We start from the raw sequence: 12,519 nt of genomic DNA, 5'->3' as shown, positions 1-12,519 counted from the left end.
CCACGCCATTTGAGGGGAAAACTCTTTGTTTTCCCCTCAAATGGCGTGGCCCCGCCCAGCGTGTGACGTCACTTCCGGTGACGCTCCGGCGGCGCGCGCGCGAGAACTGATCTCTGTAGTCTGGAGATAAGCTGTAATTTCACGGGGTCTCCAGGTCCCCCCTGGATAGGGTTTCCAAGTGGTACTCACCTCCTCCACGGGGGACTCCCGTGCGGCTCCCGGGGCGCGCGCACGCCGCATGCACGTCACTAGGAAGTGACGTTATGACGCCGGGCACGCTGGGGGCGGGGCCACAACCATCCAAGGGGAAACCATAGTTTCCCCTTGGATGGTCATGGCCCCGCCCCCAGCGCGCCCGGCGTCATAACGTCACTTCCTAGTGACGTGCAGGCCGGGGATGGGGTTCCCCCCGGGGCCCGATTCCGCGGCAGCGGAAATCGGGCCTCCAAAGTTCCCCGCCCCCTGGGGCGACTTGGCAGCCCTACCCCTGAAGGCTGGCATCCCTATGTTTTATGCACCATTTGGGCTTATCAGGATAACCCCTATATGCCATCCAAACTCCTTTATTAAATCAGATATTGTTCTGAACAGTGGTTTGTGGGATTTTTTGGCAGAGGGCTCCTCCCTTTTTAGTGCTTGTTTCAAGCCTTTTTAAAAACATGTCAGATTTTTAAAGAAAAGATACGCAACTTAGACCTGGGTGGTCCATTTTGCATGAATTTTCTTTTTAAATCTGTGCTGGGGGTGGGATAGGCATGGCTACTGCATATATATGTGTGTGGCGTGAAAAAAGTTGACAGAGGGAACTTTCCAGATCATCCAGCAAAACTAATGGGCAGTTGATTCAGGACTGTATTTCTTCACACAATGCATAATTTGTATATTGGCTTGGCTTGTTGTATTGATTTATTTTTATTGGTATGACTGGTTTTTATTGACTTCATTTTATGGTCTTGCTTGGTTTTGTTTTGTTCTTTCAGTTGGCTTTTATTCCCCTGTGAGTTAGGGTTGCCAAGTCTAATTACCTTGGCAGCGGGGGAGCCTCGCCGGGCTCTGGGAGCTCTCCGGCGATGTGTGTGCGTGCGCGGAAATCGGGCCTCCAAAGCGGGGGTTTACCCGCCTCCCACCCCCACTTGGCAGCCCTACTGTGAGTAGGGCTGGCAGATGTCCTCTTTTTAGAGGACATCTCCTCTTTTGGGCTCTTTTTTAAAAATCTGATGAAAATGTCCCTTTTTGGGTTGGGAGGCTAAGCCTTTTTTGCTCAATAGTCCTCCAGTGAAGGCAAACTTCAGCTTAAATAGTAGGAGTATGAGATTTGTCATAGTGATCAGCAGGGGTCATTTCCTGCAGAAGTGCACAGGAGCGGAGCTTTGGCAGTAAAGAGCCCAGGGGGCAGGCACATTCAACAAGCCCCACCCCCTGCTCCCAGGAGCCCTCAGTCAGAGCAAGAAGCAGCCAGGTAAGTTGCAGAGTTCCCCCCGGCCCCCTGGTCCAAAACAGTCCAGTGGCACCTTTAAGACCAAGTTTTATTCAGGTATAAGCTTTCCCTCCTCTGTGAGGACAGATCTGCACGTTCCCCCCCCCCAATAGCTAGCAGTAATCCAAAACAGTCCAGTGGAGCCTGAGTGGTGGGTGTTGCCTTCGGACACACTTCTGGTGATGTCAGGGGGGGGGGCATATGCAAATAAGTTATGCTAATGAGTTATGCTAATGAGCTCCTGCACCTCTTTTTCTATGAAATGACTCCTGGTGACTGATCAGTTGTCTGAAGAAGTCCTTTGGGAAATATGTCCTCTTTTTTGCTTTTCAAAACATGGTAACCCTACTTGTGAGCTGCCTTGGGTGACCCTGATGAAGGCAGAAAAGAGGGGTATAAATTTTTGTAAATAAATAAATAAAACCGTGGTAAGATCAGTCTGGCAGGATTTATTCTTGACAAATATGTGTTGGCCTTGTGGTAATCACTTCATTGTTTTCAAGACGTTTACAGATTGAACACTTTATAATTTCAGGGGTTGTTTCATAGAAAAAGAGCTAGGGGAACTCATTAGCATAAATCATTAGCATATGCCACACCCCCTGACATCACCGGAAGTGTGTCATAAGGCCACACCCCCTGACATCACCGGAAGTGTGTCATAAGGCCACACACCCCGCCCCCAACGGTCCCGGCCGCCACCACCGGCCTTGCAGCTCCACTGCCGAGCCCCATGAGGGGCCCGGCGGTGGACCTGCAAGGCCGGCGGGAGTGCAAGGAAGCCCCACGAAGGCCCTCCCTGGCCCCAGGCAGGCAGGGATGGGGAGAGGCAGTGAGGAAGCAACTTACCCTCCCTCTTCTCCTGCCTCCTCCTGGCTAAATGAGGGCCGGAAGCGGGGCGGCCGGAAGCAGGGGGCGGGGCTTCGTCATGTGCCCCGCCCCCCGTACCTCACCCAGGGGAACTGTGATCCTCCGCGATCCCCCCCCCCGAAATGACCTCTGATTTATTTTATTTATATCCCGTCCTCCCCGCAAGCGGGCTCATGGTGGGCCACAACGTGTCAGTAAGCACACAGAATATATAGAATCAAAACATTAAACATCTCACTTGCTCTGCAGGATTTTTTCCAATAACAATAGAAGTTCTAAGAGTATACCAGCAAGCAGGGCTTTTCTTTTCTTTTCTTTGGGTTTTTTTTAAAGAGGGAACTCTCAAGAGGGAAATGAAGTTTTCAGTCTGTATACTGAAAACTCACGAACTTTTAAACATTTTTAAAAGAATGCTGTCGGTTCCAGCGCATTCCCCCAGGGAAAAAAGCCCTGCCAGCAAGTTGCTTTCGTACTCTAGGTTCATCCAGCTCAGAAGACTGATATAAGGTACCCAGGGATTCCGAGACCAACTGCTGATCAGTCTTCAACATAAATACTCACCATCACCATTCATGCCACTTTTGCTAGGTTGCTCACCTTTGGGGAGAAGGTGGAGGAAGAAGAGGTGTTGAGAAATTTCATCACCATCCTATCAGTGAGGATTGCACCTATAATTTCCTCCTTCTTCCATTGAACAGAGCCATTTTTGGTTGTTTGAGCATCCTTTGCCATCCTCAGTTTATTTTGAACTTTCCTAACACTGCCCCTGTAAGTTGGGGCTATACGTAAAGCTCTTCCTGCAATATAGGCTGTTTCCAGAAGTGTATTTGATGCAGCGGTCTTGCTGAACTGAGGCAGGCCTAGCATGGTCAATGCCTGGATGGGGGGGGGGGCATCTGGGAGCTTTACGTAAGTTGGGGACACGTCTAGTGATCCGAGCCATTTTCTATACTTGTCATTTTTGATGATCAGCTCATCACTATGCCTTCATTTATTTATTTATTTATCTATTTATCATTACACTTTTTATGCAGCTGCATTGGCATTTTAAATGTCTCGTTTCTTTTTAATTGACTTGGTTTGGTATTATGCCTTAAGGAACTAGGCTTGCCAGGTCTGGGTTGGAAAATACCTGGAGACTTTGGAGGTGGATCCGGGAGAGGGCGGGGTTTGGGGAGGGGAGGGGCCTCAGCATGGTACAGTGCCACAGCGTCCACCCTTCAAGGCAGCCGTTTTCTCCAGGGGTGCTGATCTCTGTCAGCTGGAGATCCGTTGTGAAAGCGGGAGATCTCCAGGCCCCACCTGGAGGCTGGGACCCTATAAGGAACTCCTCTTTTATGAACTGGCACCCATCTTGGACTACTTTCTCTGAATATCTAGTAATAGAATTCTGTCCAGCATTTCTCTACATTTATGAGAACCAGCTTTCCTGCAATTCAAGGCACTTGTTTTTCTAAACTCACCTCTGTAGTTTTCCATAAGACCAAGAACTCCAGCATTAACGTGACCACCCTGCCCCCTAGGTTCCACTGTTTTCACGATGTCAGCTAAGTATTTCCTACTTGTTAGGATCAGGCCAAGTTTAGCAAAGCAATAAGGAAAGGCTTGTTTTAGCAATATATTTTTGGACATGAGAGTACATACGAGTTCACAGAAAAAGAGAGTTTTATACCCAATTTGTCCGGAGTCCTTGTGCATAGGACAGGTTATATGTCTTAATAAATGAAATGTAAAACTTCTTTCCCATCGCCCATTCAAGTGATCCCTTAAGGTAGACTTTGACTTCCTGAAATTGTTGGGTTCCTGGGTTGTTCTTCCTGCAATAGGCTGTTTCCAGAAGTGTATTTGATGCAGCAGTCTTGGTCAATGCCTGGATGGGGGGGGGGGCATCTGGGAGCTTTACGTATATACATAAATGTGATGAATAAATGTATGAAATTGCTTATTTCTGTTGATTATCTGCAGTTGCAAAACAAAGGTTGTTTATCACCACAACTGAAATAAGAGAAGAAACGCGGGGGAAATAGCCATTCACTGATAGGCTTTTTTCCCTTTTCATTCCCTGCTTTAGGAAAATTCGCAAGCTGCTTTCCTCCTATGAAACTAAGAGAGCTGCAAGAAGCCCTTATAAGCCCATCATCCTCCAGCCTCTACAGAGCGTGCATCTGCCACAGCCAGTGAATGACGAACCAATAATTATTGAGGATTAAAATGGGAGAGGTCTTTAAAACACTGGAGAGCTTTCCTCAAACTCCACATGCCATTTTGTGACTTCACAGCTGAATCTACTGCTGACAGAGAGAACTGACGTATATATCTTTTACAGCACAGTCCAGACAGACGCCTCTAAGCCCATTGAATTCAATGAATCTAGGAAGGTTGTAACTCTGTTTAGGATTGTACTGTTAAGAGTCTGAAAAGGAAGCCAGCCCCTCTCTGAGTCTTGACAACCACAGACGGCACATGAATGTGCTCACTCCTTTTTAACAAATCTCTTGGTAACAGATCCCCCCCTTTCCTTGTAGTTTATTCTGTTCCTTTTGTAAACAAGTAGGAAGAAAAGTAAATTTAATTTATTGAGGAGAGAATGGGGGATAGTAATCTTACCATATTCTGTTTTATCTTTCGACAAAGGAAATAACCAGATGACTTTGTTTTGTGACCAAATTTTCATTGCCAAGATGTTTTATGAGACTGTTGTAAATTTTTTTTTAATTTTGACAGTACCATTTTAAAACTCCATTTATAATTTCTTTGTAGATAAAATGCCAATGTGTATCTGTTATATTTGGAAATAGAAGGTCTAGAAACCAGTAACAAGTTCAATGTGCTTTATGCTACAGGTCCTTTGGAGGGGTTTTGATACTTCAGCCAATTCCATCAGTACCATGGATCCTGGACCACGTGGGCAAGGTGATCACTGCGCTGGCATTGGCGGCCAGGCTTTTCAAACTGGGCTGTTCTATTCTGGATTATTCCCATGGGAAATTGGCATGTTGGATTGCTGTCATCCAGCAAGCCTCCACTGCAGTGTGGCATGGTTCAGTAGTCATGCTTTGTATACAGAAGGTCCCAGGTTTAATCCTTGACATGAAGTCATGCTTTGTATACCATCTCCCGGTTAAAAGGAGCAAGTTGCAATCTCTCCCTGAGGCCCTTAAAAGGATCGCCGGTTAAAAGGAGCAAGTTGCGATCTCTCCCTGAGGCCCTTAAAAGGATCGAATTGTGATCTCTACCCAAAACCTTGGAGATCCACCGCTGGTCGGACTAGATGATATTGACCTTGATAGCGTCATGTGTCCAGGGCATTGTGGTGCTGTAGGAACTGCTCCATAGTTTTAGGCATGGTAGGAACGCTCAAACGCCTGACAGTTCAGCTCACTTCCTGGTCACCAGTGGTAATCAGACAGCCAATTAATTGATGGGCTGTTCAGCTATTTGTTCATTTATATTCACAGCCATCAGCTGGGAGTCACCTCGGAGTCATTATAGCCCTCAGCTGAGAGTCAGCGTTTGATCTCCTGGTAGGGAAATTTTGGTTTGTACCCAGCGACACTGGGGGGGAGGCATCAAGATCCGACTCCCAGCTGATCCATCTTCTTTGTAATCTCTGTGCGGTCCCATAAATGGGTCCTGCACCAGCACAAAAAGCAACTCCAGAATGTTTTAGAAGTGCTCCAGCCAATTCATTAGCACTCAGATCTCCTCTTTGTTCTGGCACAGCTGTTCTTGAAAAAGAGCAGTTTCTGTCAGAGCTCTCTCAGCCCCACCTACCTCACAGGGTGTCTGTTGTGGGGAGGGGAAGGGAAAGGAGTTTGTAAGCTGCTCTGAGACTCCTTTGGGTAGGGAAGGGTGGGGTGTAAACCCAATCTCTTCGCTTCTTCTTTTTCTTCTTTGAGGGAAGACAGTGTCCCTCTTTTGGCCTTCAACCAACACACCTGTATTTCAATAATATCTCCACTTTGGTGAAGCTGGACATTCCTGCCATACGTAGAAACTTCTGTGCCTCAAAACATCTAATACCAGGCAGCGTCTAAGGATGGTATTTGAGGGAGGCTAAGACAGAATGTAGTAGGTTCAGTTTAGTTTTATTCTTCTGCTGCTTCCATTTTTTTCATATTATGGAAGTTTCAGTCATTTTGTTTACAGTGTATTCAGTTTACCTCTCCATTGTGTCTGGATTGCCTTGAGTCCCCAGGCTTTGAGCCTGTGGGCACCTTTGCAATTTTGACATTGTGTGGTGCGCGCAGCCACAAAATGGCTGCCGCAGGAGGCAAAGTCAGCCACAAAATGGTTGCCACAACTTATCTTCAGCCACACAGTGGAGATCTTGTATTATGGTGGCCGCTGCTGCCAAACCAATGTTTTTAAAAATCTGCACAGCCAATCAAATCTCCAGTGGTCAGTCAGAGGCCTTGCTGGGCAGAAGCCCCACCTGACTCCATCCACTTTATAAAACCATTTGACGGACACCATGAAAAGGCGTTGGCGGTGCCCATTGACACCACATCGAAGACTTCTGGCCTTGAGTATGCTAGTTATGGCTTTTGCTTTTATTTTATCATTTAGATTTTATTCTTTTTATTCAGTCGTCGTGCTCAGTGAACCACTTAAGTTGTTAAGCTACTGGGTTTCTGTGTTCCTTACTGGTTCAGTGTTTTCCCACTACAGCCTATCTATTTATTCATTTATAGTCCACCTTTCTCACAAGGGACTCAATAGGACTTTCTTTCAAAGCGTAACTTGCCCCGACCTGGATGGCCCAAGCTAGCCCAATCTTGTCAGATCTCGGAAGCTAAGCAGGGTTGTCCCATTTGGATTAGGGTTGCCAAATCTTATTTACTCACCGGCGGAGGAGCGTTTTCTTGGTCCGGGAGTTGGCTGTGGGTGTGCGCGCGCAAAGCGCGCGTGCCGCCAGAACATCACCGGAAGTGACGCAGGACGTAGGGCACAGGGGCGGGCAGGACGTAGGGCACGGGGATGATCTGGGCCACGGCCCCAACGTGCCCTACGTCCTGCGTCACCTCTGGTGACGCAGCTTCGGGGGGCGGAGTTCCCCCCGGGGCCCGATTCCGCCGCGGGGGGAAATCGGGCCTCCAAAGCAGGGGGAAATCCGCCCCCCGGGGGGACTTGGCAGCCCTAGATGGAGCTGATGTCAGTTACTGGATCTTATTAGCATTACTTATTTATTATTTATAGGCTTTTATTCTCCGCCGCCGGCAGATTGGGCACAAGGGGGAACTCCACCCCGATGTGCACGTCGCCTGGAAGTGACACGGGCACTCTGGGCACAGGGGCACGGTCATCTGAGGGAAAACTCTATGGTTTTCCCTCGGATTGTCGTGGCCCCGCCCCCAGCGTGCCCGGCGTACCCGTGTCACTTCCGGGCGACGTGGATGCGGCGCTCCAGCCGCCAGCCAGGAGTCCCCTGCTGCGGCTGAATGCACACTTGGCAACCCTACAGGGGCACCAAAAGTCAGTGGTGACTGGACGGCAAAGAAACCAGCAAAAAAATTGATATGACTGGCCATATCCTTTTAAACTTCACCAAACTGCCTTTTAAACTTCACCCAAATGTTGCAGAAACTTTAAACAGAAACAGTAGCATATATTAAACTGGTATCTGTTTAGGTCAGGGGTGTCGAACTCATTTGTTAAGAGGGCCGGATCTGACACAAATGAGACGTTGTCGGGCTGGGCCATGTGTATCATAAAATGTAATGCCAGCTAACAGAGATATAAATGTTATAAAGGACACAAACACAAAGGGTTTTTTTAAACTTAAAAACATGCGTAAAACATTAGCACTCTTGCAATATTTTGTTTATTTAACAGTATCTGATAACGGACACCACTTGCTCTGGATTATTGCATTAAAATGTTTGTTCAGGTGTGTATCTGTAAGCTGCAAACCTACAATGACGTAGCAGCAGCAGAACTGGAAGAAGCAGCAGAAGACAGCCAGTTCCACTGCGGGCCTGATAGAAGCCCTCCGGGGGCCTCATCTGGCCCCCGGGCCTCATGTTTGACACCCCTTGTTTAGGTTCTTTTTTTCACTGGTGGCTTTCTGCAGACACAAAACTGAAGCGAAAATCTCCTAGGCACAGAAAGCCTAGCTTAAAAAGAGCAGAACTATCTCCCTTCCTCCAAGGAGTTAATTTTGAAGGCACAACAGCCAACAAGCGTAGTGCTTCAGAGTCCCAGCATTCTTAACATCCAGAAAACCAAAAGCTTTATAATTTTTTCCCCTCCTTTACTCATGTTTGCCTTGGCTTTCATGCTAATGGCAAAGAAACAGTTTCTTCCAGAAGCCTCAGAATTTTATGTATTTGCAAATACAACGAATGGGTTTTTTTTAAAAAAAAAACTCAGATATGCAGAAATGCTAACTCAAGCAGAGAAACTACTACAGATGTAAAGCAGACTTTGGATTTTTTTGGGGGGGTTGTACTTTAGCCACTTGGAACTTGGCTGAAGAGACTTCTGGATCATATGGTTGACTAGAGAATTGCAAATTAATAACTCTTTATAGCTATTTTCCATTTTTACCAAAGTTTGGAATATATGAAGGTTAATCAAACACAAAATGTTGCTGTTCATCCCTTTCTTCAAATACCTGCTCTTTCAGGATGAATGTAAACAGAAATCCTGGAGTACAGAAGACTGTGCAGCCTGAAAGAACTGTTCCTTGGTGATCCATACTGTGTAGCTCTTATTTATTAGGGATTCCATGAGAAGCATATCTCTTTTGTTTCACCTGTGCATCACAGTGAAGTGAAAAAAAGTTACACAATTTTGAAGTTTGGTTTTTTTGGCGCCCACATCCTGGACACAAACTGCCTTGCCATTAAACAGATATTGCCCAAAGGGCTAATTTTTAATCCTCAGTGACAGCAAGACCCACAACTCAGAGGCTCCCCACAAGAGACAATGTCACCCAGAACCCTAATCATGTTTTTTCACCATGCACTTGGTTTGCCTCAGGGAAGTCTGAGGCAAATAAGATTTCTTCTAGAGGCCTCAGAATTTAATGACAGGTAAGTATATTTAACTCTGAGGATTCTGGAAGGAATACTTTTTTATTTCAGAGTAAGCAGGAAATCTAAAGGAGGCCTTATTTGTATTGGGACTCACTGATGCCTCCCTTTTGTCTACAGAGTTTCTCTAGGGCCAGCTATGCTTGCACAGAACTATGAACATAGAATTCCTATTAGGAAATACATACATTGGGCATTTTATGTACATAGAGCTTAAATCTTGTAGCCCAAGTGCCAAACACTGAGAGCCCACGGCAGATAGAACATTTGTAAGGCTCAATGACAAGGTAAGCCCCAGGAACAGAAGCCATACTGTCTGGGACCTTGCCAAATCAACATCCAGAGAAGCTAATGCATGTAAGGTAAAGGTAAAGGTTCCCTTGCTCGAAAGCCAGTCGAGTCCGACTCTAGGGTTGCGGTGCTCATCTCCGTTTCAAAGCCGAAGAGCCAGCGCTGTCCGAAGACGTTTCCGTGGTCATGTGGCCGGCATGACTAAACACCAAGGCGCACGGAACGCTGTTACCTTCCCACCGAAGTGGTCCCTATTTATCTCCTTGCAATTTCTTGCTTTTGAACTGCTAGGTTGGCAGGAGCTGGAACTAGAGATGGGAGCTCACTCCATCATGTGGCACCCAGGTCTCGAACTGCTGAACTACTGACCTTCCACAGCCTGCAGTTCAGCGTCTAATAGCCTAAGAGGGCCCCCCCACCCCCGCTACTCTCGGGATTAGCAATCAGGAACAACACTGGCACCAAGGGGAGTATATGGGGTGTCTTGAACAAAAGAATAGCAATGGGGTAGTTCTACCGGGACCCTAAATTTTTCCTGTCCAATGGGGTAGTTCTACCGGGACCCTAAATTTTTCCTGACCCCACCCCAGTAACAGTGGATTTGGGCCTGCCTAGATGGACCGGGACTACAGTATGCAAATATATTTACTGCTGAGGCTTTTGGTAGGAACTCCTCACCATAAGAAAATATATATATATATATATATATCCAGCAAAGGATTACATTTGTAAGGCTCAATGACAAGGTAAGCCCCAGGAACAGAAGCCATACTGTCTGGGACCTTGCCAAATCAACATCCAGAGAAGCTAATGCATGTAAACCTATGTGTATATGTGCAGCACCCATGGTGGCAGGGACATGTAAAAGGTCTGTCTCTTCATAATAAAAGGCACTGACATGGACTTGGTTGTATTGGCAGCTTTGCTTCGCAACTGAAGTCACTGCAAAGTCTCACATTCTTCTCCAGACGAGAATGCTCAAACTTCTTCTCTAGCTTCCCCATTTGCTACCTCTCCCTTGTAATTCCTAGCTTGCCTCAACTCCCTGGCTGCATATACCCCCCAGGTGTTCTGGAAAGCTTCTCTCAGGGTTTATAATAGCCTAAGAGGGCCCCCCCACCCCCGCTACTCTCGGGATTAGCAATCAGGAACAACACTGGCACCAAGGGGAGTATATGGGGTGTCTTGAACAAAAGAATAGCAATGGGGTAGTTCTACCGGGACCCTAAATTTTTCCTGTCCACAGGACTAGCAGATAGACCCCACCCCAGTAACAGTGGATTTGGGCCTGCCTAGATGGACCGGGACTACAGTATGCAAATATATTTACTGCTGAGGCTTTTGGTAGGAACTCACCATAAGAAAAGTGTATATACATTAAATGTATGGAAATATGTTTCTGAATGACAGATGTCTGCACAGAGCTGTGTGCATATCGCTAGGGTGGGTGACACTGAGATTTACAGATCTACCTCCTCAGCAGACACATGAACTTGCTTAGATGTTGCCTTGGAAAAGCTTGTTCCATGTCTGTATTGATGAGGTAATTAAAAAAGCAGATGATATCAATAAGGCAGCCAATGGTACTGGCAATATGTTTGATGTTAGCGCCATGTTGGATGCTATGGTGGAAGCCAAAATGAGAGATCATGGGAAGAGGTGGAACTCCAAAAACAACATCCATGATAAAAATAACGAAGAGTCAATAAAGATAAGGTGCAAAAACATTTACTGAAATATTTCTGTAGTTCTGTAAGGAATATCCTCCTGTCATCGCTCACACGCTAATGAATACTGCGCAATGTGAACATTTGTTTAGCAATATATACTTTATCTGAGTGCGTAGCAATCCCAATTCTTATCAAACACTACTTATCAACTCCTGCTGGAAACAGTCCATGTTGACCAATAACAGGACCCAAGGTCTTCACAATGTAATTAAAAAAGCTGACGATGACAATAAGGCAGCCAATGGTACTGGCAATATGTTTGATGTTAGCGCCATGTTGGATGCTATAGCTGATGTCTGTGCAGAACGTATAGAAACTTCCACAACTTCTGATGATGTTTCAGCCTCAGAGAGTTTCTTCTGCATCTTGTTTATCTTGTCTACTTTAGACTTTCAGCATTCAACTTGTTTGGTTTGGTTGTGAGTGTGATTAGGATGGAGGTTGTTTATCAACTAATTGTTCATCAATCCTATATCATGGATATTGCCAGAATTATAGAGGAAGAGTTGCTGGACTTGACCCCAAAAAAGCATAGAACATGTATCTGTGCCCATTAGCAGAGCTAGCCCGGCCTCTCAGTGAAGCTTGACAAAAAAGGGAGTTTAGAGACCCACAACAGAATAGCCCTGGGGAGGGACAAGAAAATAAATTGTCCCTAAATGGTTCTATGCATGGAAAGGAGTGGACACAGAGTGTTAAAGAGTTGGAGGGGGCTTCGTAGACCAACTTATTTCTCAATGCAGAAATAAGCAACTGCAGTATCTCCAACATATGTCCATTCAGCTTAAACATCTCCAGCAAAGGAGAGTCCACCACATTCAGGGGCAGTCAATTTCTCTGCTCAATAGCTCTAACCATTAGAAAGGGTTCCCTAACATTTAGCTGAAATCTGTGGCCTTGTACTTTTCACCTATTAGTTCTAACCTGGAACAAGGGAAAACAAGTCTGTTCCGTCTTCTGTGTAACAGACCTTCAAGTATTTGAGGACTATGATTAGTGGAACAGTGGCTCAGTAGTAGAGCATCTGCTAGGCATGCAGAAGGTCCCAGGGTCAATCCCTGTCATTGCCAGTTAGAAGGACCAGGTAGTAGATAATGTGAAAGACCTCTACCTG

General features: G+C 46.2%; 1 protein-coding gene across 1 annotated transcript in view; it reads left to right on the top strand.

The window, feature by feature from the left end:
* MTA1 (metastasis associated 1) overlaps positions 1 to 5,013 on the top strand; it is a 146,419-nt gene extending 141,406 nt beyond the window's left edge. The window contains exon 21 of the mRNA XM_015414367.1: positions 4,419 to 5,013. Within this exon, the coding sequence (XP_015269853.1) occupies positions 4,419 to 4,557 (139 nt within the window). The 3' untranslated portion in view covers positions 4,558 to 5,013. The remainder of the gene's footprint in view (positions 1 to 4,418) is intronic.
* The last annotated feature ends 7,506 nt before the right edge of the window (positions 5,014 to 12,519 follow it).

Source organism: Gekko japonicus, unplaced genomic scaffold (assembly GCF_001447785.1).
Source record: "Gekko japonicus isolate JY-2015 unplaced genomic scaffold, Gekko_japonicus_V1.1 scaffold1406, whole genome shotgun sequence".
Classification (NCBI taxonomy): Eukaryota; Metazoa; Chordata; class Lepidosauria; order Squamata; family Gekkonidae; genus Gekko; species Gekko japonicus.
This window is presented reverse-complemented; position numbering and strand designations above follow the sequence as displayed.